Raw genomic sequence first — 23,394 nt, forward strand, 5'->3', positions numbered from 1 at the left:
AGTATCCCCCTCTAGTTTCAGGTGATCTCTCTGGGAGACTGAAGAGAAAGAGCATCATCCCGGACTAAGTCCCCTTGTTACCTGTGTTCAGAGCCCTCGCCACAATTTAGTGCAGTGCCTTGTGTGATCCGTTTAATGTGTCTCCCATAGAGCTGCAACTCCCACCAGAAGAACTCCCACTGACTTGCTCACTGTTTTATCTCCAGAACTTGGCACCCTCCCTGGCACACAGCAGGCACTACTGACTGAGACAGAGTTTCAGATTGAAAAGCAGAAGCGGAGGCACTCCAGGGGCTGGAGACCAGCCAGGCCAGCTCACCTAACCCAGGCCCCTGCTCCAAGCTGCCACACAGCCCAAGTCTTCTCGTCTGGCCTGGGAGCCCAGTTTTCTCAGCCTCCGGGGAGCTCTGGCAGGGTGGGAGACAGTGAGCTGTATCCAGTCATCCACGGGGTCACCTAGACTGGGGTGGTGGGTGCCCTCTGGCTGCCGCTGCCTCTGGGAGCCTGGAGGGGGAGGAGAGGTGGGAGCCTGGAGGGGGAAGGGCAATGGAGGAGCCAGCATTGCAGAGGCAGTTAAAAATAGCCAGAAGAGATGATGTCATCGGGTTCCCACAGCTCAGCACCCCCTCACTCACACACATACACACTTATTCTCACAGACTCAAGTGTGGGCATGCACACACACACATACACTTATATAGGGGGAGGTTCCTGGGTCCTGGGGCCGCAGGGGCAGGGAAGTCTGGTGAGTGTGTCTGCATGTAGGTGTGTATGTCTGTGTGCCTGGGTTTGCATGAGTTTGATTGCATGTGTCTACATGCTGTATGCTTGTGTCTGATGCATGCATGTTTGTGTCTGTGTATGTTCATTTGTAGGCACGTGTATGTTACATGTGTCACATGGGGAGGTCGGTGTATCAGTGTCTGTGCACGTCTGTTTATAGGCATGTCTTTGCATGTACATGTATTTGTTGCATTGTGCATCTGTGAGTTCACTTATATTTTTACATGTCTGCAAGTGTTCATGGATTGTATCATGTGTTTACATGTGTGGGCCCCCCTGTGGGCCTTGGCACTAACCCAATCACCTTCTAGTTCTAACTGAGGTTCAGCACCTCCCCCTCCCAAAACCCTGAGAGACTTCAGCCCCCACCCAGCACTGTCAATGAATTCTCTCTGTCCCTCCCCTTCTCCAGGTCCCATTCTCTGGCAAGCCTTGGAGTACACAGACACAGACACAATTCATTTTATCCCCACAGGCTTCCTGAACCCCAGGGGCCAGGCCAAAGGTGTCAACCCTCAGGGAAGGGAGCCCTGGAAATGGAGCCAGATCTTCGGACAGCGAGACACACACACTAACCCATGCATAAAGTGACACATTAGAAACAGGGTCCCTCACAATGTTTCCTGTCACTGAGACACAATGCCATGGAGACACACCTCACAGAAACCCAGTTACAGCCAATGACACGTGGGTGTACACGCAGAAAACCAAGTGGAAAATCACCAGACCAGAATGCTTAGCACCCTCCCCCTTTCTGAACTCAAACTCAGCCTTGCCCCACCTCCAAAGGTCTACCTCATCTGTTTTCCTGTCCTGGAAAATACCTCAGAAAGAAACTTGGGGGCTAAAGGTGGTACACCCTCCTCAGAAGCAACCCTCTCCTCCTTCAGGCTAACCCCCACTCCCCTCCTGATCTTTATTCCTCTTAGCAGAGCTGATGCCTCTCTCTGGTACATCCACCTCCTCACAAACACACCTTAACACTTACAGCTGGCCACAGGGGCACATTCACTTGCAAAGGCACACCAGCCACCTGTTTGCTTATACTCCCACTGTTCTGGTCTCACATGCACACACTCACACACATCAGCAGCTACACCTACACACAGACCATCCTAGGCACACAGAGCCGCATACACCACGCTTGAGAACTCATGAAATTACACTCAGCCGGTGAAATCTCTTTCATTCTATCCTTTCTGATCTGTGCCTCTATCTCCCCTCCCAATGACCTGACTCTCTGTATGTTCCAAATGTCTGCGGAGACCCTCATCCCTGTGCAGATGGGAGTGCAAGGCAGGAAGGCCCTTACCTCATAGGGCATGTCAAAAGGTGAAGCCCAAGATGGGGAGATGGTGTATGTTGCTGACTTTGTCCTGTCCTTCCACTGTCTAACTGTGATCCCTGAAGCCTGTCCCTGCCCTCATACCCTGCAGAGTCAGCTGGAAACACCTCAGAGTGGAATAGGCAGTTGGAGCAGAAATGATTGTATTTGGCTGCTATTCATCACCCATGGCCCCTAGAAGATGCAGATCCGGAGCCAGTTAAGCTTCTGGACTAGTTTCTGGGCATTTCTAGAGGATCAGAAAGCTGCCAGGTTGACAGAGGCGTCTGAGAACTGAGGAGAGGAAAGAGAGGGAAGAGTGTGAGGAAGGCGGCAGTTTTGGAAGCTCCACTGCTCTTAGATTCACCACTTCCCCAAGCCCTCCATTTCCAGCCAGTTCATCCTCCGTTAGGGCGCTCAGTCTTCAGGATGCCTGCCATCAAGTCTTCTCTGTGCCTTTGGGGCGACATTTCACAGAGCGTGTGTCCCCTTGAGTGCCTATGCAGGGCTAAGGTGGGGAAAACTTCAGTGGCCCTATTTTTCCAACCCCAGTCCTGGCTCAGGGCCCTTGGCTAACCTTGCAGTGGAAGGATCCACACACTGGTAGAGACAGGGTGGGTGTCGTTGATATCCCTGGCCATGGTAGCAAGATTGGTGGCTGCAGTGGTGGCAGCTGGGCCTTGGAGTTTCTGCCGGTACCTCCTGTGGCTGCACTTGAACATCTTGGGAAACCTGGGCCGAGGCCAGCCCACACCTGGTCTGCGGTTGGGGGAACGCAAACCCCGGGGCCGAGGGGCACGGGCAAGCTGAAAAGGCCCCATGGGCACAGAGAACTGTACCATGCCCAAGGACGCTGCTGGCCAGGGCAGTTGAGGTCTCTGTGACATATAGTCTGGATGTGGGTGGGGCTCTTTATTACAAGTCCTGGTCCCCAGCCCCTCCCCACAGGTCAAGATCTCTCACAGTTCTCTCCATGGGTCAGTCCAACCAGAAAACTTCATCTCGGCCCCTTCAGAGAATGGAACTCTTAGTGGGAGAAAATCACTCCTTTACCTTCTCACTCATCCACACTAACAATATTAGCAATTTTTATTGAACACTTATTATGTGCCTAGCACGGTACCAAGTACTTTAAAACATTATCTCCTTCAATCCCACAACAACCCTACAAGGAGATTCTATAATTATTCCTAGTTCACATACAGCCAACCCTTGTTATTGATGGTAGTTATGTTCCAGTGAAGTCACCACTATGAACACTGAATCAGCAAATACCACGTCAGTGCTCCTAGGAGAAATACAGGGTTAGATTCCTACCAGGTCATAACATTTTTGTCAATTGATTGATCAGTATATCCCCTGGTTTTATGTGGTTTTCTGTTTAAAGACACCTAATTTAAACATGATTGTTGACTCAGTAACATTGAACTCACAGCCAGTAGCATGATGACTTATACCTGAATGAAGCTCATTGGACACATGTATTTCCTCTGCAAATCACATCACAACCTTCCTGTGCTTCGCAACACTAGACAGCACTTTTGCATGACTTAGAAGCCATTTTAAACAACCAAATCACCAACAAAAAGCCCCAGAATTTGAAAAACATGACAGTCAACAGGCCACAAAAAGAACACTTGTTTCCATTATAAGAGCTGAAGTGAGAAGGCAGGGTATTCTCTTGTTCAACCTCCGCTGAGAACACGCACGCTGGCCGACTCAAAGGTTTTGTAGCTCGGCATGTGTCCGCGGATAACTGCAAAAGTGTCACGAATACTGGTTTGGGGTTACAAATAAATTGTAGTGAGTAGGTAAATTCACAAATATGTAATCCATGAATGATGAGGGTTGGTGTTATAAAAAAATTGAGGTTCAGGTGAAGTCACATGATCAGAGGCAGTCAGAGGTTCAAATCCATCATGGCCAAGGTCCAAAGCCCAGGCATTTAACTCTTGTTATTCTGCACTTGTGCATTCATTCATTCATTCAATCAGTCATTCAGGAAATGTTCAGTAACAGCTTCATTTGTGCTGGGCACTGGGAACATAGATGAATGTGACCTGGTTCCGATTCTTCCTGAGATGAAAGGAGAAGCCATGTGGACAATCAGTGCAGGTGAAGAAACAGCTAGATCCCCAGGGGATGTAAAACATTCCAACCCTGGGTTTCTCCCCTTTCTTATGAGAGACAGGGACATCAATGGCTCTGCCAGGCCTTGCACTGAGTTCTTATGGAACTTTGGACTTGCCTGTCCTCCCTCTGCACCTCAGTCCTTTCTCCTTCCTCTTATTCCACCTGTAGGCCCCCTTCCACCTTTCCTTCATTTCTGCAGGAGCCAGCTGGGAGACTGAGGAGCCCTCCACACCACACTCAAAGGCGCCGTACCTCCCGCCTTCCCAGCTTCCACGTTTGCTATCTTCAGTCTTACAAACTGACCTTGCCTCCATGAACAGCTAGACACTATACCTATAAACCCACCTGCTCTTGGCCATGTTCTTCCTCAAGTCCCAGACCAAGGCCTCTTTCCCTGCCTTTTCTGGAAACCAACCCCTCCTGTCTTTTTAGAAATTCCATCAATGTAGACAGTCTGCTTGGTACTTAAGAGGTAGACTCTAGGCCCTGGCTGGTGTGGCTCAGTGGATTCAGTGCTGGCCTGCAAACTAAAGGGTCATGGGTTCAACTCCCGGTTTTGGGCACATGTCTGGGTTGTGGGCCAGGTCCCCAGTAGGGGGTGTGTGAAAAACAACCACACATTGAAGTTTCTTTCCTTCTCTTTCTCCCTCCCTTCCCCTCTCTAAAATAAACAAATTTTTAAAAAAAGAAAGAAAGAGCCCTGGCTGGCGTAGCTCAGTGGATGGAGTGCGGGCTGGGAACCAAAGTGTCCCAGGTTCGATTCCCAGCCAGGGTACATTCCTGGGTTGCAGGCCATAACCTCCAGCAACTGCACATTGATCTCTCTCTCTCTCTCTCTCTCTCTCCCTCCCTTCCCTCTCTAAAAATAAATAAGTAAAATATTAAAAAAAAAACTATTAAAAAAAAAAAAAGAAAGAAAGAAAGAAAGATGTAGACTCTGGCACCAGACTGCCTGGGCTGAATCCTGGCTCTGCCACTTATAGGCCATGAGACCATGGCAAGAACTTAACCTTTCTGTGCCTCTGTTTCCCCTATATTACCTATCTCATAGGATTGTTATGAAGGGGAGAAAAGAATATATATATATATATATATATATATATAATCTGTATGAATACTATATTGTCATTTAAAATATAATCTGTATGAATATTGTATTGTCAGTTTCATCTGTCCTGTCTCTTCAGCTGCCTCCTCCCATTATGAAAACAAAATAAATTTTAAAATCCACTTTATCCATTTCATACCCCCTCTGGCTGTGACCCTCCCCACACTGGCCTTTTAACTCTGTAGTCACTTATGTCCCAGAGTGGGGAGAAAAATCTTTTTAAAAACCCTTTAACAATTCTGTTATGCAGACTAGGAATCTAGAGGCTTAAAACCAAGTCTAAGAAATGCCCCACCCAGGGTCACAGAGCTAATAAGCACCAGAACCAGGATTTGAGCACCTGGTCTGAGTGACTGGAAAGCCAGAACTAACCCAGCACCTGCCATCAGGAATGCTGTAATGGAAGTGGGATGGTAGCCCCAAAGGATTAATAAAGGTGGGCGGTACAGTGCCTTACAACTGGGCAGGTGATGCTTTTGTGGGACCATGCTGCCACCTGCTGGCAGAGAGGGGAGGGGTGTACACAGAGTACTGCGACAGAAGGGGGAAGAAGAGAAAAGGGAGGGGGAGAGAAGAGTGAGGAGCAGAGATGAAGGGAGGAGAAATATGGGGATTTGAGGTTTTGTGAAGGGAAAAGAACTAGGAGCTGTTTGCTACTCAAAGGAGGGAGCAGAAGCTGCAAAACCTTGGTCACTTACTTGAAAGTGTGTGTGAGAGACAGAAAGAAGCTCTCAGTGTATATCTCAGATACTGCTCTGTTGTTTATCAGTTTCCAGGAGTTGGTCCACACCGAGTTCAGTGTGGGTGTGTGTGTACTCATGAGCACCAGTAGGTGTTTATATGTGTATCTGTGTGTGAGTACATAGATGGCAGCCTGGGCAGATGAGTATGCCTGTGAGCACACAGGGGACGTATGCACGTATCTGCAGAGAGTTAGAAGTGTATGTGCACTGTTGTGGTGGACGGCACTCAGAAGTTCTCAGGCCCCACCCCCAGATTTCTCTTCCTTCTCAGATCAGGAAGGGCATTGCCCAAGGTTGGTGTTGCCAGGAGGAGGCTGGTTGCTCCTGTGGCTATGGGGACAGAGGCTGTGGGGACAGATCTCCAGGCAGCAGGGGGCAGCAGGGCGAGAGGAGGCCTATGGGCTGGGGTGGAGTAGGCAGGCAGGCGGGCAGAAGGAAGCCTTTAAAACACCTGCCCCACCTGCAGGTGAGCAGTGTTGTGTGAAATCCAGCTCCGTTGTGTCTCCCTGCCCACTCAGTGGCAGTTTCCTGGAGCTGTTTGTCCCCCCTGGAGCCTCGGCAGATCCTTCTTTCAGAAGTCACAACCGAAGAGTCCTAAACAGGTGGGTGATGTGGCATAGGGTCAAGATTATCCTACGGCGGGAACTCAATCTGGAAGCAAGTTCAGGAAGCTGGAAGGACCATGGGAGGGTCCTAGAGGAGACTAGGGTTGCTGTGGGGAGGGGTTTAGGATATGTAGATGCCAGGGAAGGGCATGAAATAACCTATAGCGTGGGAGTTAAACTTGAGGTACCAGTGGATGAACCTGGGGTGTTAGGATCTCAGAGTAGCAGGTGTTGGTAGAGGGTCTGGGTAGTACAGAGAGGTAGGAGTGGCAGGATGAGAACTGGGAAAAATCCTGAGGTGTCAGAGTCCAGATGCAGGGGAAGCTTGGTGGTTTTATGGGTTCAGGATTCTGGTATCTGGTATGTCAGGGTCCAATGTCAGGGCCAGGGCTATCCTGGGCTTGCGGGGGAGGTTCTAAGTCATACATGTCTGTCTCCCAGGAGCCACCATGCAGTGCTACAGCTTCATTAAGACCATTACGATCCTCTTCAATTTTCTCATCTTTGTAAGTATAAGGGTTATGGGCTCTTTAGGGCTCCCTACAGGAGTGGGTTACAACCTGAGTGGAGCTCAAGCTGGAAAATAAGAGACTGCACTGGGCCCCACGGTGGGGAGGGGTTTTCCTAGTGTGGAAGGAAGTTTGGTGGCTTCTGTATGATGGGGAGCTGAAGGAAGAGAAGGCTCAGAGACTGCACAGCAGAAGGTCTGCCTCAAGCAGCCCTATTCATTCAACACACATGTATAGCCTAGGACTCAGTGCTAAGTGCTGGGGTGACAGGTGAGCAAGCTCTTTCTCTGCCCTGGAGGATCTCAGGTCCAGCAGGCAGACAGTCGCAATGTAGTATTTCTGGCCCTAACACAGGGCCTGTGGGAGCCCATAGGAGGGGCTTGAACCCCACTTGGGCAGAGAAAACTTCCTAGAGGATATAGTGGAAGCTAGGGATTTGCCCTTCATGCAGGGTTTGTAAAGCATGCAGAAAGGCCCAGAGGCAATGAAATCAGATATTGCTCAGAAAACCAGGAACAGATTGTGTAGGACATGTTTGAGGAAGCTTAGCAATGAGGCATAAACCCTGGAGATGGCGGTGGAGATGGGGAGAAATGTACAAAGTAGAAAAGTAGACAAAGGAGAAAACCCTCAGGTGGTGGCGGAGGGATGGGAGAAGGTGCAGGGGAGACAGAGGTCTTGGAGATGATGTCCATGTCTCTGGAATGAGCAGCCCCCGGATGTCCCACAGGCAGCTTAGAGTCGCAGCTCAGGTGGGAACTGGACACGGACATTTGAAAATCCTGTGCCCACAGGTGGTCGTTGAGGCCATGCAGTGGGAGAGAGCACTCAGACTGAACTCTGAGAAATTTAGCTTATAAGGAATAAGTGAAGGAATGACCACCAGAAAGCAGATGGAGAAAGATCAATGCGAGGAAAAGGAGGAGAGTGAGATAGAGAGGTTAGGGAGGACATGGCATGAAGTGTCTACCAGATTTAGCACAGGATGTCACCAGAGACCGTGGAGCCACATCAGAGTGGGTTAGACTGAGCACAAAGTGAGGAAGTGGAGACATGGAGTGTAGATGAATTTGGAGAAATCCGACTCGGGTGCCGGCCGTGTTCTGAGCTTCCTTTCGCTTTCAGGCTCTAACCTTTATCCATGTGTCTGGAGAAGACGACAGGATTCCAGGGATTAGGACAGCAAAGGCTCTGGTCAGAGGGGGTTAAAGGCAAATCCGGTTTGGTTTCTTGCCTCTGTTGCCCAGCCCTTAGGAGGCTATGCAAAGCAGGGCAGGCCTCAGACTCCTTGAAATTTGACACTACAGGCTGAAAATCCAGCTTTTTGTCCTTGAGCAAACATGCCTGGAATCCAGCCACAACCTGCCACCTTATTCTGGGTTCTAACCTCAGTTGCTGTAGCTGGGAAGTGGGGACTGGCCTTCAAGGTGGTGTCAGGACGACTCAACCACTGAAGCTCTGCGTCAGCATAGCTTTGCTTTGGGAGCTGGGCTGTGCCCTCCTCCCCAGCCTGGGCCTCGGGAGTCCCTCTGAGGTTTGGGGTTGAGCTATGGAGCCTCTAAGAGCTCTGGCTGTACTTCCCTCCACCGGTCTCTACAAGGAGAGGTCTAGGCTAGATGAAGGGCAGGCCTGGAATTCAATCCTGAAGTGGAGCCAACTGGGGCCTCAGGGTGCCCCTTCTCACCCCCTGCCTCTCCAAGGTTGGGAGTGGGTGTAAACCTCAGCCCTGCCTTTGCTGCCATGGTTACTGTTGAGCCAGCTCAGTGCTACCACGCCCCTGTTTCTGCCTATCAGAGGACAGAGGTGTTCCAGGCACCAATAGGCTGGGGAGGAAATTCGGTGCTCACCTGCTTGTTTTTACCTCCAGCTATGTGGTAGGACCCTGGCATGGGTGAGGGAAAGCCTACCCCCTCACATCCACCCCGGCACCCAGTAGGTATTTGAGGAACCTCTGATCCCAGTTATATCTACCTAGGTGAGCAGCCTGACCCTGGCTATGGTATCTTAGCTGCCATCCTTCTGGCTCAACAGCGCAGGTGGCAAACACAAGGTCCAATGGCCAAATCCGGCCCTCCACCTTGTTTTATATGGACCAGCACCTTGTTTCTACCCTGGCGGCAGCGCCAAGCTCTTTGCCCCTAGTTAAGGAGTAGTTACATGTATACAGTCCTAAAATTACATTCAGTCCTTTGAAGGCAACTGTGAGGCTGATGTGGCCCCTGGTCAAAATGAGTTTTACGCCCCTGCTCTACAGGATATTCTTCCTCCCTACAGGAAGAGTTGTTATTTTTATTTTTAAAAAGATTTTATTTATTTACTTTTTTAGAGAGAGGGGAGAGAGAAAGAGAGGGAGAGAAACATGAATGTGTGAGAGATACATGGTTCCCTGTCATACATGCCCCCAACTGGGGGCCTGGCCTGCAACCCAGGCATGTGCCCTGAGAATCGAACCAGCGACCTTTCTGTTTGCAGGCTGGCGCTCGGTCCACTGAGCCACACCAGTCAGGGCAGAAGAGTTTTTAGATTCCTTAGCCAATAAAAGGGGAAGTTTCTCATCTCCCATCTCCCTGACTCAACTGTGTGATAGGGGGCTTCTTGTCAGCACTGTTTCAAGGTCTGCCTCTTTGTCCCCAGCTGTGTGGTGTGGCCCTGTTGGCAGTGGGGATCTGGGTGTCAGTCGACGGGCCATCCTTCCTGAAGATCTTCGGGCCGATGTCGTCCAGTGCCATGCAGTTTGTCAACGTGGGCTACTTCCTCATTGCAGCTGGTGCTGTGCTCTTTGCCCTTGGTTTCCTGGGCTGCTACGGTGCTCACACAGAGAACAAGTGTGCCCTCCTGATGGTGTGTCAAACCCAGCTCCAGAGGCCCATAACCAATGCTCAGGGTCCCCTTACCTTTGACACCAAACCCTGGGGATCCCAAAACCCTGTTCTGGACTCCAGGGACCTCAGCAAAGGGGCCCCTGTTGAGTCTGTATGGGGGTGGGTTAGAGCAAGGAATTCATGAGGGACTGTCTCTCCCTAAAATTCAAACCCGTTCCCCATTCAGTTCTTCTTCATCCTCTTCCTCATCTTCACTGCTGAGGTTGCAGCCGCTGTAGTCGCCTTGGTGTATACCACAATGGTGAGGATGGAGGATGGGGCAAGGGGATCAGATTGGGTAAAACCCTGGAAGTGGGCTATGGCCTATGAATGGCCACCTTCCCTATCAGGCCCTAAACACTGGCCTGTCCCCTCCAGGCTGAGCACTTCCTGACGCTGGTGATAGTGCCTGCCATTGAGAAAGACTATGGTTCCCAGAAGGACTTCACTCAAGTGTGGAACAGCACCATGGAAGGGGTAAGGTGGGCTGGGGGAGATTTTGGAGTGGGAAGAAAGAAGCAAGGCCCCACTGACCACCCTCTCTTCCTTGTTTCCAGCTCAAGTGCTGTGGCTTCAATAACTACACAGACTTTGAGAACTCTCCCTACTTCAAAGAGAACAATGCCTTTCCCCCATACTGTTGCTTTGATAACGTTGTCAACAGCACAGACACGGAAGCTTGCACCAAGAAGAGGGCGGAGGACAAAGTTGTACAGGTGTGGGCTGGCATGGAAGGTCGGGGCTGCTTTAAAGGCCTCAGAATGCTGAGGAAGGGTGGGAGGCAGGTGCTGACTATAGATGCTCTTTTCCCTTCCCCAAGGGTTGCTTCAAGCAGCTTCTGAAAAGCATCCGGACCAATGCAGTCACTGTGGGTGGTGTGGCAGCTGGAATTGGGGGCTTAGAGGTAAGGGGTCAAGGAGGTTGGGGCAGGACATCCCCACTGGCTCAGAGCTGCTTCACCTCTCTCTGAGGCTTCTCTGGAGAAGACAGACTTCTAACAGAGTTTCATGTTGGGGGCTTGCAGAGCAGAGGGACTAAAGCTTAAGGACTGTGATGATGCCCCCTCATCGCTCCCTATTTCTTCTCCACTAGCTGGCTGCCATGGCTGTGTCCTTGTATCTGTACTGCAATATGAAATAAGTCTGCCTCTGCCTCCGCCAGTGCTGCTGCAGGAACTGGGAGAGGCACCCTGGTACTGCCAAGTGGGCGTGATCAGCATGGGGACAGGATCTAACAGTGTCTCTTGGGCCAGAATGGGCCTGGCCCTGCTGCTGTGGAGTTGGGGGCCACCCCCTACAGGCTGTGCCTGACTTTGCCTTCCATTGATGGGGTTGGGGCCCGCCTATTCCAGAGCCAGTTCTAAGAACTGGCTATGTTCTGCCCATTCCTCCAGTCTGTCTCTCGAACCCTTGATGTCCTTCTGGCCAACAGGAGCTCTTGGTGACTCCAGTACTCCTCTGGGTAGTAAGGTACCCTATATCCTGGGCATATGCAAAATTAGCAGTAACCAGGCAGATGTGAAAAGGCACTTCAGAATTCATAAACCAATTAAAATATTTCTACTGGGACTCTTTTCTTATGAATCCTTGGGGAGAGGAACCCATCTTGCCTAAACTGGTCTCAGATGCCTGTGGGGCTGGAGACTCAGAAGGCCCCTGGAAAGGTAGAAGAGAAGTGAAGTGGACGTGGGTGCCTATTTCTTCCCTTCATTTGGATGCCAGGCCTGGGAGGGAGCGTAACAAGGATGGTCAACAGGGCACTGGGAGGAGGTGAGGGTTGGGCCAGTTGGCTTCCTATAATGTGGGAGGACTTTGGCCTGAAACTACCCATTCCTGGTGAGGGGCACTGGACCATAAAGCTATGAAAATAACAAGCTTGTGCCCAAGTGGGGGTGGGGAAGACCAGAAATATTGCCAGGGCAATGGGAGAGGTCACTCCTTAGGCTCTGGGAAGCCTTCTGAAAGCCCCATCAGAGGATCCATGCAGGCAAAACCCCACACCTATTCCTGCTTTGGGGATTTCAGAAAGAACTTCATTTATTCTTTGCTCTTGGCCTGTCTGGTGTACAAATCTGATCTTTATTTCCTCTTAACTACTCCCATGTTCCAGAAACGGGGCATAGAAAGGCCATGTGACTAGTTCCAGTCCCACACCTTCTGTGAAGAGTTTGGACCCAGGCCATTTGACATGGCAACAGGTTTACCAAAAAGCCCGCATGTCCCCCACACAGATCTGATTGTTGCTAAACCAGGAGCAACGAAGGAGGCTATGGCTGGACAACGTGTCTGCTACCAAAATGAAGCTCCACATGGCAAACCAGTCCTCCCCCTTGCTTCCCTTGGACCCCTGAACCCCCTTTCCCAGGTTTTTCTAAGGTAGCCAGGAACTATCTATCACCCTTGCTAATCCCAAAAAGGAACAGTGACCTGACCAGGGCCATACAATGAATGCTTAAGAGTTAGTTTGAGACCCAAATTAGGAGCCTGCTGAGAAGCGGGCAGGAGAGCACTGAGGCCCTCTTCCGCACTTTTCTATGCCTTGCACACACACCTCCCCCAGGTGCCCATATAAATGCTGTAGATTTGTTTGTCCAGGGCGGGCCTCCACCTCATTGTGAGCTAATTGCTCCTCAACCTGGTTGTTAGGGCACCTCAAACACTATCTCTGGTTTCAGCAAACACTGAAGGCAGCAGGAGGGCAAGAAATATCCAAAGCCACACCACCGGTGCCATCGCCGAGCTGCGCTCCAGGCACGGGTGGGGGAGGCTGGGGCAGAGAGCTGGTGAAGGGAGGGCAGGAGTTCATCAGTTCTTGCCTTCCTGGCCAAGACTTTCTGGGAGCGCATGAGGCTCACCTCTCAAGGACTCTGCAGGCAGACCCTTCCTCAAGAGGTGTTCTATATCCACTTCCCTGATCCTAAGTCCTTCACAGATCCCTTGTATGCCTCACTGCACCTGCTTTGGGCTCTCATCCACTCCCTGTAGACAATCCCATTCATTTTCTGGTGCCTCTGTAACAAACTTAGATCTTCCTAACTTCTCTGGATCACTGGCTGGGTCTGATGAAAACAATGCCTTTTCCCTAGAAAAAAAATGCACAGCTATGAAATCTGCATACAGTGCCTTGAGGGCCACAGAAATCCTCATCCCTGTCTCCACCTGCAGCCCAGTCCTAGCCTCCTGAATGATGCCAACCCAGTTCTGTCTTACCCACTCCCTCCCTACCCACACTGCACTGTACTCACTTGCGACCCCATTACCTTCCCACCCCAAGTACCTCTTTTTGCCCTCTCCTGCTGCATCTCTGGGGACAAGTGTCTAGCCCTGACAAGCTAGGCAGGAAACAGCTTGGTGGTTAAACAGTAGGGAAGGGGTGTGGATGGCTATTCCAAGCTCAGCCCCAACAGGTCAGGCTCAGCTGCTCTAGGGTGGAGCCAAGGGAAAAACCTAGAAGTTTGAGACTTGGGCATCCCCTGGTGGCTAAATAGTCCCAAATGGAAGATAAACCCTGTGGAGGGCAGTAAGGAAAAGTCACCATCCACCATTCTCTCATTCTCTCTCTCTCTCTCTCTCACACACACACACACACACACACACACACACACACAAATCACAAGACTGGTTCTTAGAGCTTTTTGCCTTTTTTAATCAATGGCCGCCTTACCCAGCTTTGAAAACCTGGATAAAGATGAGGCTGAGAAGACGCCTGGTGCAGTGTCTGAGGGTCTCTGAGTGAGTCTGCATCAGTGGGTGGGCCCCTGCCAGGCCTGTCCAGGAGTTGGGCACAGCAGTTTCCTGAGTAAGAGCCAGCACCACCCCCAGGGCAGCACCCCAGTCCACAAAGAAATCAAGGCCCTTCAGGCTTCAGCCTGTTTCCAAGGCCCTCAGGACAGTAAATAAATAGGTTAAATCTGAGCCAGGCCTCAGAGGAGGGGGTATACAAAGGGCAGGATGAGGGGCTCAGGGATCCTAGGTACTATCGTGTCCTTTCCCAACAAGAAAGTAAATAAATAGACCTCCAACTCAGAAACAGGGGTGTTGGAACAGGAGAGCCCTCCCCTTAAAGTTAGTAATTAAGTCTCATGTTAAAAACAAACCAGCCCCAGCCCCTGCCAGTGTCTACAAAATCCTACAGGACGGGATAAAGGGCTAGCCTGCCTGGGGGTACATAGCACCCAATCCTGCAGGGTTCTGGAGGAGGTCTCATGTCTGTTCTACAGCTCCTGGGGCTCCCTCCTCCTTTGGGGGTGGCTCCAGGAAAATTGGGGTGACTGATGGTGGCTTCTTCACTCTGTGAAGATAACAGGGAAGAGGTCATTAGCTATGTCCCCTAATCCAGCCAGTCTCCCATTTCCCAGGAAAGAAAAGAGTCACTCACGAGTAGGGGGAGGCTGGGACCCCCACTACCAGGAAGTGGTTCTTCTTCCGAAACAATCTCCACAGGCCCCGGTGGTTGCCACGCACATCTAGGTCCCAGATATGGAGGCACTGGTGGGGGTGAGGCATGCACAAAAGCATGGGTCAGGGAGCTGCGGGCGAGGGGCCACTGAGGGCCCACGGCCCAGCCCCAACCCTTCCTCAGCAGTTTCCTCAATTAGCAAGAGGTAACATCTTTTAAAATATGAATTTGAACAAGGGGGTTGGAAGAGGGGTTCTGAGAGTGTGAAGAGAAGGTTCTGAGGTAGAAGATTCTGGAAAAAGGCTTCCTGTATCTTGGGGAAAGGGGTATTCCTAGAGTAGGTGTAGTACTGGGCACCTTGGCAAGTTGGGTCCAGGTGGTGAAGTCATCATCTTTCTCCATTCGGATAAAGGCCACGTAGGTATGGCCCTCTGTGTCTGGAAGGAAAGAGTCTTCACAAGGGTCCTTGCTATGGTCCAGAACTTCAGCCTCACTGTAGTGGAAGCCAGGTCAGGGTAGTGAGGGCGGGCAGGTAAGACAGGGAGCAATTCATAAGTGTATCACGCAAGTCCCCTTGTTTAGTTGTTGTTGTCTTGAAAGTCTTAGTAATTTTTGAACAAGGAGCCCTGATTTTCACTTTGCAGTGGGCCATGCAAATTATGAGGCCAAGACTCCAGTATTTGATGACTCCTCACTCCCTGCCACATACCCCTAACTGCCCTAGGCCATACCTGAGCAGCCTGTGAATTTCCACTTCATAAGCTTCCTTCTTCAGACTAAAGGAAAGGGAGAAATGGGTCAAGGGAGGGGGTAGCCCCTAAGGTCCTAGGAACAGGGCTGGGTAAAGGAATCAGGGGGCAGCAGGGCTGGGATAAACACACAGGCCCCAGGGTTGGAAGGGACTGTCCAATACTGGTATTAAGGCTCCACAATATCCTCTTCTTTGCCCTGCCCCCCACCCTCACCTGTCCACGTTCCTAAGCTGGACACCTGGAACTGTGTTGAACTTGTGCTTCTTGAAGTAGGCCTCCTGGAGGGGGTGTGAGGGTGCAATTCAGGGCCTTGTGTGGTCTGTTCCACACCTGCCCACTGACCTACCACACATCCACAGGCCCACAGATGAGGTCCTGGACCTACATAGGTGCCTCTAATTTTCTTCTCTTCACGGTCCTTTTCACAGTACCCTTGCCAGGCTCTTAAAGCTTTAATTTGGGCTTAAGCATTACCAGAGAGCTCACGTCCATGGCAGTAGCTCATGCTGACCACTGAGCTAGTCCCTGTCCCCAGTGGTTCTCCCTGGGCCTGTGGTTCTGTGGCTGTGCTAGAAGCCAGGAACAGGCCCTGCAGGGGGAGGTGGGCAAAGGGATAGGCTGCACGAGTAGAGAAAACTGCTGTGACTTGGGTGCTGAGAGTAACCTGAGGTAAATGCCTGCCCCTCTCGGGGAAATGAGTGGGGGTCTCATACTAGCTGGAATCTGAGGGTCCTTCTGGCTTCTAAGAGGTTCCAAGCTGGAAGCTGTCCATTCCTTCAGGCTGGGCTGTCTCAAGGCCTCCCTCCTAGTAATGGAGAGGGGAGGGACCCTTGGGACACAGCCATGTAGTGGGTGGGGACTTGGGAACCTCCCTGTTCACTTCAGGCTGAGGCTTAGGCCCCAGCACTTGCAAGGACAGAAGAGGGCACAGCTTGCAGGGCTGGATGCGTGCTTGGCGGCAGAAATACCCTCCTCACTCCCACAGTCTAGTGCTAAGAATAGTAATAATAAAAATAATACCAGCTAACCCTTATATAATGCTCACAGTTCAAAGCATTTTGCATATATTAGCTCATTTAAACCTCATAACCTCACAACTCTATTAAGTGAATAGTATTTTTCATTTTGCAAATAAAGAAACTGAGGTAAAAGGACGATCAGTCATTTCCCCAAGGTCACATGGCTACTGAGTGGCAGAGCTGGGGTTGCTCCAGCGCCCATGTTCTTTGCCCTGTCTCCCATGCTGTGCCCCCTCCCCAACATCCCCCCCTCCCACTCACGTGGAAATAGCCATTCATGTTGAGGCCCACAATACCGAAGTGGTAGGATCGGGAAACATCAGGGATGATGCACTCTCGGCCTCGGCGTTGTTCCGGCATCCGCATCCACATGTCCCAGTCCCAGAGCTGGGGCCATGGAAGATTTTGAAGGTTAAGATGTTCTAAGCTGGTAGGGGACCCCAGCCCACTCACCCTACCCTGCCAGGACACCTTTTCCGGCGTAGGCCATTTGGGCTCAAGCTCCTCCTTATACAAAGACTTCCTGAGCACCCAGCCCAGCCCAGGCATGGTCTCCACGCGGTACAGCAATGTCGGGTCCTCGGCAGTGTGTTCATACCCCTAGGAATAGGGGTCCATGATGGGAGGCATTAGCTCAGGGCCTCTACAAACTCCCCAGCTGACTCTGGGCCACTCAGCCTACCTGGTCATTCCAGGCAGAGATACAGTACAGGCTGTCATCCTCCTCCAGCAGGTGGATGGACTGACTCAGGAAACTGAGAGAGGCAGGGTCCAAAGGTTCAGGGAGGGACAAAGACAAACCCAGCTACACAGTGATGTGGGCAGAGCTGGAGATGGGACTCAAGGGCCATGTCTCCTCCCCCTCCCCCCAGACCTCCACTGTCTCCATTCATCCTTTCAGCTCTCTACTCTAGCCCAACACCTACCATCCTACCTTTGCTCAGACTATGCTCCCCCCATTTTTAAGCTTGCTTCCTCCAGAAAGCTCTCCAAGACACCTTACTGCCTTCTTCCCTAGAGACCCGGTCAAGCAAAGAGGCCCCACACAGCCTACAGAAGCTGCACGGAAGGGCACTTCCCTCACCTGAAAAAATCCACAGCAATGTCCAGGTCCTCTTCCAAAACTACAGCAAACTTGGCCTCCTGCAGGGGAGGGGGACAACATGATCCCAAGGGGGGCCTTTCCAATTTCCTCCTCCACCCTCCTCACTCCTCAGGCAGCACTCTTCCCATTTTCCAGATAAGGAGGATGAGACCCAGAGAGAGGAAGAGCTTGCTATGTAAGACCAGATGTTATGCTCATGTGTCCCCTCCCTAGGTCCAAGAGTTTTTCCTTACTACTCACTGGAAACAGGTTGAAAGTGGCTGTGAGGCTGGCCTTGTAGTGCTGGGTGGGGAATAGAAACAGGGCACATGAGCTTTAGGGTGGACAGTGCTGCCAGCTGTCTGCCCCTCCTGTCCCTGCTTAGGTAGTACCTGAGACACGCGGGCATTCTTGATGCTGATGGGAGTGTGCTGGATGCCCCTCAAACCAAACAGCGCCACCACGTCCATCGGCTCCTGAGGGGCAGGGCCGCTGGTCATCCAAGTGAGCCCCTTCCCCCTGCCCGTCTCTGCAAGCCCTGACATGCCAAGCCCTCCACATTTCACAGCCCTTGCCTGGGCTGTCTCCCTTGTCAGTCCTCAGTGATCACTGCTACTCAGCACCCGCAACACTGCTCCACCCAAAGCCCCCAAGTCCCACTCACCTCATAGTAGCCATCGATGAAAACTGTTATCATCTGGGGAGACACGCCCTGGGCTGAAAGCAGAGAGCGCAGCATCCTGGGAAGCCCAGGATGGGTCAGGACTCTTTGACCTCCCCCACTCAGGACTCCCTGTTGTTTATAGATGGACCCACATTCCCCGTGTTCACCCACACATGTAAGTGGACCTCGAATCTGTTGTGTTTCTGCCTACCTCAAGAGTTCCTCCCGCAGGCAGATGAGCCTGGGGTTCCCACCCTCTGGGCACCCTCTTGTTCACTGCTGGATGAAGCCCTTTCCCAGGCTCACCTGTACAGGTAATTGGGCCGGTTCCCTGCAATGACAGCCACAGGAACATTGAGGACCTTGTTGTCTGGGAGCTGAGTGAGAAATAGCTTTTAGCTCTTGCCTCATTCTCTCTTCAAATTGGGATCCCTACCCCAGGAAGAGTTCTTGTGAGGGGAGGGGTGAGGGAGACTTCGGGGAAAAGGGAGAGTCTCCCCTGTCTTGGTGCTCCACACACTGAGCTCAACCCTGACTCCAGGCCTTTGCTCACGTGGCCTGCCCTCTCCACCTGCCCCGACCCTCTCCAAATGCCCCGTGTTTCTGACTTCAGTGTGAAGTCTCAGCTCCTGGTTCCCTCCCAGGCTAGGGTTGGGAAAGCCCAACCTGGATCTTTCCTAGGGCCCTTTGCCAGGCCGGGAAGGAGTCCAAGTCTTACTGCCTAAGGCCCCACTCACTGGGTCAGGGCTGAACTCAATGGGTGTGGGGTCCTTGCAGCTGCACACACTCCCGTAGCCCTCGACTTTGCTGCAGAAGCGCCTGCGGCGACGGTTCAGCTCTGTGTCTGCCCAGTGGCACTCTGCCTCTGAGGGAGAGACAGGGTCAAAAGATTGGGGGCACAAGGCCAGTGCAGTCTGAAGAACACCAGACACCCCAGTAAAGAGTTTTATAGAGCCCCATGAAGAGGAGCCAAATGCCCATCCCAGCCCAGGCACTGCCCCAGAGCCCAGCCCCCACTAACCCCACCTTCAGTTGAGCTCAGCGGCACATCTGTTTTCAGTAGGACTGGGTCCCCCCAGGAGGACAGGGCAGGTGACTTAGAATGCTTCTCCCCGAGGACCGGACCTGGCAGGGGGCAGGAACGAGGGATAATGGAGGCCCAGACTCCAGATGTGGAGCTTCTTCACATTTCCCTACCCACTTTCGTCCAACTCACCACCACTGGCTTCCCTCCCCACATTTAGGGTTCTGCTCCCTCAGGTCCTTAATACTATACGGGTGGATGGCCCAGGGTGCTGGCACCTCCTTTTCGTCCCACGAAGGCCCAGGTGTCCCTCCAGCCCAGAGCAGGGCCAGCCTGGCTGCCTAAGCTCCTCAGGAGAGCCTTGGCTGTGTCCTTGAGGTGGAAGGAGCCCTCGTCCTGTGAGACCAGAGAAGGTAGTCAGCCTGAACAACAAGGTTCCGGGAGACCTGGTCTCATGATGCACTAACTGTGAGTACGTGTCAGGCACCAGGTCAAGCCTTTTACTTAAATTAGCTCATTAAATTATCGCAACCACCCTCTGTGATTGCTATCATTTCACAGATAAGAAAATGAAAGGCTTAGGGAGATCCTGAGAGTCATCCAAGGTCACCAGGCTAATAAGTCCTTACCATAATCCCACATAATCTGCACTTCTGTCCTCTGCAACCTCTCTTCCTTCTTCCCACCACTCTTTTCCCCTCCCTTACTCTGCTCCAGCTCCTCTGGCATCCTCGCTGTTCTTCAAGCATGCCAAGCACGTTCCCACTCCAGGGCCTTTGCACTAGCCATTTTTCTATCTAGAATGCTCTTCCTCCAGATATACACATGGCTCACTCCACCCTTCTCCCAGATTTCTGCTCACATGTCATTTCCTTACAGAGGCCTTCCCTTTCTAAAATGCATCCCCCATCACTTGGCCTCTATTGCTTTATTTTCTTCCTCATATAAGTTATCATTTCCTGACATTAAGGATTTATTCGGCTGCTTAAAACAAAATCCTGCCCTGCTAGAGTAAACTCCATGAGGTTAGGGACTCTGTCTTGCTTCCCATTGTGGCCCCCATGCCCAAGGCTCCATGGGTAAAATGACGAGGCTGGTATTGGAACCCAAGTTACTTTCCTCCAGAGTCCCTTCCCAGTGTGCCATACTAGGGGCAGAGAACACAGGGCCATGGGCAGGGTTGGAGCTGGAGTTTGGGGGATGGGGCCAGGGTCGAGTCACATACCTTGACGGTGCAGATGAGCACTCGGCCAGGTGCCACCATATTGAGGAACAGAACCATGGCCTCATCTTCATGAGGTGAGTATGTGTCAAACACACGCTTTGCCATGACATGACCCTGGCAGAAGACACACCACTCATGAGTTAGTGTCACCAGCAAGGAGGGCTCAGCTTTGGCTCTCCAGGTGCCCTCCCCCTAGAACCTCACCGTGGCCTGGTTGAGGACGATGACATGGATGCCCCGGCCCTGCTCCCGGGCCTCATCCTCCAGTACCTACAGGGTGGCAGAGACAAAGTCTAACTCTTCACTCTGGCATTCAAGGTCTCTCTTATTGGCACTTAAAATGAAACCTCCTCTCCTGCCTATGCCTCTGTTTACACAATTCTCTTCCAACCCAGCTTGAACACCACCTCTTCCAGGAAGCCTCCAGAGCACTCCCATCAAAAGAGATTCCACCTTTCTACAACCTCCCCCTCCACAGCTTCCATGACTTAGAGCCCGTGACTGCCTTGCCTTGTGCTGAGCATACCATGATCTATCAGACTGAGCCCTGGAAGGGTCTGATTACTTTCCGTCCTAGTGCCGGAGACAAGGCTAACGCTAACAGAAAGACCAGGAAGTGATTATGACATAAATAACACAGAATTAACTGCCTACTAATACTAATGATCACTTCTGATAAAATCCCACTCCATATAATACATTTCACATACTTTTCATATAATCCTGGCAAGTAGAAATTCATTACTCCCAGGTGTCAGATGAGAAACTGAGGACTCCAAAGTCACCCATGTAGAAATTAGCAGAGGTGTAGCTCCTACTCAGGCAGTGGGCACCAAAGCCAGGGGACCACACCCTGAGTAGAAAGGAGTGTATACCAGATACCAACTCACTCACCGTAGTGCCATCCACTGCCACATATACTTTGCTGCGGCTTGAGTATACCTCCACATCCAGGACTCTCCGGGGACTGCTGCCTCTGCGCCGTGGGGGATCCAATCGGCCCAGGGCCTCATCTGTGGGGTTATGACAGGTCATGGAAGTAGTTTCTCCAGCAGTCTCATCCTTTAGGATATGCCTGCTGTTTTAGCCATGAGATCCCAGGGAACCCCATACACCAATCCCATCCTCAACCTGGCCCCACCATAGTCTTGCTCCGGCTCCGAGTCTTCGTTCGCCTCATTGATTGCCCGTCGTGTGTCCAGGATCAACTTGATGTTGACAATGACGGTCACCAGTAGAAAAAGCACAGCCCCTGTCTGAGGGGAGGGGTGAGAATGACTAAAGAGAGGCGCCTTCCCTCCCCAGATCATTGAGGGTCTTCCTGAAAGGAGGGCCCTGGCTTCAGTGGTGTCAAGGGAGAACCTGGGACCTGTCTCTCCTCCATCTGCCCAGTTCCACTCCCCCAACCAGGGTCCAGTTTCATAATCACCTTCTCCAGGGACACCTCCCTCCCCCACAACCCTTCATCCCTCATCAGGGCTCTCCCTACCCAGACCTCCTGTATTCTTCCATGTGAAACCTTGATTTCCTTGGTTTCCTCCACGATTAGTTCCTAAAGACAGAGCTAGTCCCAGAGAAACAGATGGGTGCCAGAAGACCTGGCTCCTAGCTCTCATTGCCTGGTGGTATGCGCTCTTGAGCAAAGCCTCCCTGATCAGACTTGGGCTTTTCTCAAAAACCTAGAAGGCTGTATTTTGGCTCTGACTCCAGAACTCTGGGCCCAAACAACTACCTGATAGGGACATGACACAGAGGTTTCCCCTCTAGGAACCTGGTACTCCTTTCTAGGGTGAGGGTTGCCAAGGTGGGCTCTAAGAATCCTAGTCTGGGCAAGGGGGTAAGGCTGGAAGGACCTGGGAGATCTGGGACACCTCTATACCTGGCAGAATCTCCGCAGGGTCCTCTGGTTGGTCAGTTTATACTTCCAGGTAAGATACCAGCTCCTCTTCTTCCGAGCCCCAAAGGGCTTGAGGAGGGGGCTGGGCTTCCAGTCGTCCATGCCGGACTGGAGGGTCACCACTGTCCCGTCCAACCCATGCCTTCAGGAAACTGAGAGGACCAGAGGATCACATGGAGTAAGGTGTTCCTCCTAAAGCCTGATGCCTTCTGAGGAGATGAGGGAGGACCTCCCAGTAATGCTTCCCTGCAGGTATCCACACTGTGCAACCTGGGGAAAGTGGCTCAACTTTTCTGGGAAGGAAATCTTCAGAGGGGTCAGATCACCTGGAAACTCCCCTGAGGCTGAAGAAACTGGCAGGGTTGCCCAGGGACCCAGAGGAGGAAGCCAAATCATAGACTTTTAAGGATCATGAGCCCCCAAAATGACCAAGCCCCAAGCCTTCTCATTCCGGGGGCGGGCTAAGGGCAGCGGCTCCCCGACCCCCCCACCCTGCCATTCTCCTCTCCCCTCCTATGTGACCCTGCTCTTCTCCTCCTAGGGGCCGGGGCTGGAGCCGCCGGAGGCATCGGGAGACCTACCCCGGCCGCACCAGCACTCCCGGACCCCCGCCCGGAGGAACTCACGGGTCAGGAGCCCTGGGCCCCGCTCGGGCCCCTTTCGGGCCCGCACTGCTCCGCCCGGCGCGCCGCGGCCTCCACCTCCTCCATGCCGCGCGCGGCCCCGCCCCGGCCGGCCCGGCCCGCCTCCCGGCTTCCGCCGCCGCCGCCAACGCCGTGGGGTGAGAGGGCGGCGGGCGGCGCTTGGGGCTGCGGCTGGTGGGGTGTAGCTGGCGTCACCGTGAGTGCTTAGCCCCTAGGCAGTTTTGCTGCGAGCTGGCGGGGTGGGTGTTGGGGAGGAGCTGCTTCCCTGCCGACAGCACGGCCAGGTGGCAAACTGGATTCCAGTCGGAGTTCTAGAGCCTTGAACTAGACCGCACTGCACGCTAGGGTCATCGGGATTAGGGGCCTTGGACACAGCTTCTTGCCCCCCTTGCTTGGGCAAGGCTTCACCCAGCTCTGGTGCATGCGCGGCCTCTGAAGGCTAAGGGGAATTAAAAACCTGGTTCTACCACTCACCTAGACTTTAAGGAAGTCGATTCACATCTCAGCCTAGGTTCCCTTCTTTGTGAAATGGGAATACCCTTATGTGATGCTTGCTCGGTGCCAGTTACCGTTCGAAGCACGTTATACTAACTCATTTCATTACCCAACAACTCCATGACT

General features: G+C 52.3%; 4 protein-coding genes across 6 annotated transcripts in view; 1 reads left to right on the plus strand and 3 right to left on the minus strand.

The window, feature by feature from the left end:
* Positions 1-431, minus strand: part of PIK3R3 (phosphoinositide-3-kinase regulatory subunit 3) — a 117,932-nt gene extending 117,501 nt beyond the window's left edge. The window contains exon 1 of the mRNA XM_036026017.1: positions 320-431. The gene's annotated coding sequence lies outside the window, so the exon portion shown is untranslated. The remainder of the gene's footprint in view (positions 1-319) is intronic.
* A 2,184-nt stretch (positions 432-2,615) lies between these two features.
* On the minus strand, positions 2,616-4,744 carry P3R3URF (PIK3R3 upstream reading frame). The gene has a single exon (XM_036026018.1). The coding sequence runs from the start codon at positions 2,992-2,994 to the stop codon at positions 2,680-2,682; it is 315 nt and encodes a 104-aa protein (XP_035881911.1). The 5' UTR covers positions 2,995-4,744; the 3' UTR covers positions 2,616-2,679.
* A 1,795-nt stretch (positions 4,745-6,539) lies between these two features.
* On the plus strand, positions 6,540-11,634 carry TSPAN1 (tetraspanin 1). Its single transcript, XM_028512987.2, has 8 exons — positions 6,540-6,693; positions 7,138-7,202; positions 9,840-10,046; positions 10,254-10,328; positions 10,445-10,543; positions 10,624-10,782; positions 10,887-10,970; positions 11,159-11,634. Exons 2-8 carry the CDS (start codon positions 7,146-7,148, stop codon positions 11,204-11,206), a joined length of 729 nt encoding a protein of 242 aa, XP_028368788.1. The 5' UTR covers positions 6,540-6,693; positions 7,138-7,145; the 3' UTR covers positions 11,207-11,634.
* A 2,056-nt stretch (positions 11,635-13,690) lies between these two features.
* POMGNT1 (protein O-linked mannose N-acetylglucosaminyltransferase 1 (beta 1,2-)) lies at positions 13,691-22,896 on the minus strand. Of its 3 annotated transcripts, none has more exons than XM_028511753.2 (22): positions 22,756-22,896; positions 22,112-22,281; positions 21,374-21,488; positions 21,127-21,245; positions 20,437-20,502; positions 20,233-20,346; positions 19,286-19,403; positions 19,010-19,108; positions 18,721-18,848; positions 18,290-18,360; positions 17,984-18,059; positions 17,712-17,795; positions 17,581-17,622; positions 17,320-17,378; positions 16,918-16,990; positions 16,707-16,835; positions 16,497-16,622; positions 15,430-15,494; positions 15,196-15,240; positions 14,822-14,957; positions 14,444-14,553; positions 13,691-14,356 (listed from the first exon to the last, which is right to left on the minus strand). In XM_028511753.2, exons 2-22 carry the CDS (start codon positions 22,229-22,231, stop codon positions 14,269-14,271), a joined length of 1,983 nt encoding a protein of 660 aa, XP_028367554.1. In that variant the 5' UTR covers positions 22,232-22,281; positions 22,756-22,896; the 3' UTR covers positions 13,691-14,268. The 3 variants fall into 3 exon arrangements, with proteins under 3 accessions (XP_028367554.1, XP_035881915.1, XP_028367555.1); XM_036026022.1 differs by lacking the exon at positions 22,756-22,896 and adding an exon at positions 22,652-22,668; XM_028511754.2 differs by having other exon boundaries at positions 13,721-14,356; positions 22,711-22,858.
* Between the last annotated feature and the right edge of the window lie 498 nt (positions 22,897-23,394).

Source organism: Phyllostomus discolor, chromosome 5, assembly GCF_004126475.2.
Source record: "Phyllostomus discolor isolate MPI-MPIP mPhyDis1 chromosome 5, mPhyDis1.pri.v3, whole genome shotgun sequence".
Classification (NCBI taxonomy): domain Eukaryota; kingdom Metazoa; phylum Chordata; class Mammalia; order Chiroptera; family Phyllostomidae; genus Phyllostomus; species Phyllostomus discolor.

What these genes read in the sequence shown, in the direction of transcription:
- POMGNT1 (XM_028511753.2), bottom strand. Translation starts at nt 22,231, where the DNA reads ATGGACGACTGGAAGCCCAGCCCCCTCCTCAAGCCCTTTGGGGCTCGG. An exon ending in TCATCGATGGCTACTATGAG is followed by an intron (nt 17,796 to 17,983) that starts GTGAGTGGGACT and finishes CCTGCCCCTCAG; the next exon opens with GAGCCGATGGACGTGGTGGC. An exon ending in AGAATGCCCGCGTGTCTCAG is followed by an intron (nt 17,623 to 17,711) that starts GTACTACCTAAG and finishes TTCCCCACCCAG; the next exon opens with CACTACAAGGCCAGCCTCAC.
- P3R3URF (XM_036026018.1), bottom strand. Translation starts at nt 2,994, where the DNA reads ATGTCACAGAGACCTCAACTGCCCTGGCCAGCAGCGTCCTTGGGCATG.
- TSPAN1 (XM_028512987.2), top strand. Translation starts at nt 7,146, where the DNA reads ATGCAGTGCTACAGCTTCATTAAGACCATTACGATCCTCTTCAATTTT. An exon ending in CCTTGGTGTATACCACAATG is followed by an intron (nt 10,329 to 10,444) that starts GTGAGGATGGAG and finishes TGTCCCCTCCAG; the next exon opens with GCTGAGCACTTCCTGACGCT. An exon ending in CGGAGGACAAAGTTGTACAG is followed by an intron (nt 10,783 to 10,886) that starts GTGTGGGCTGGC and finishes CCCTTCCCCAAG; the next exon opens with GGTTGCTTCAAGCAGCTTCT.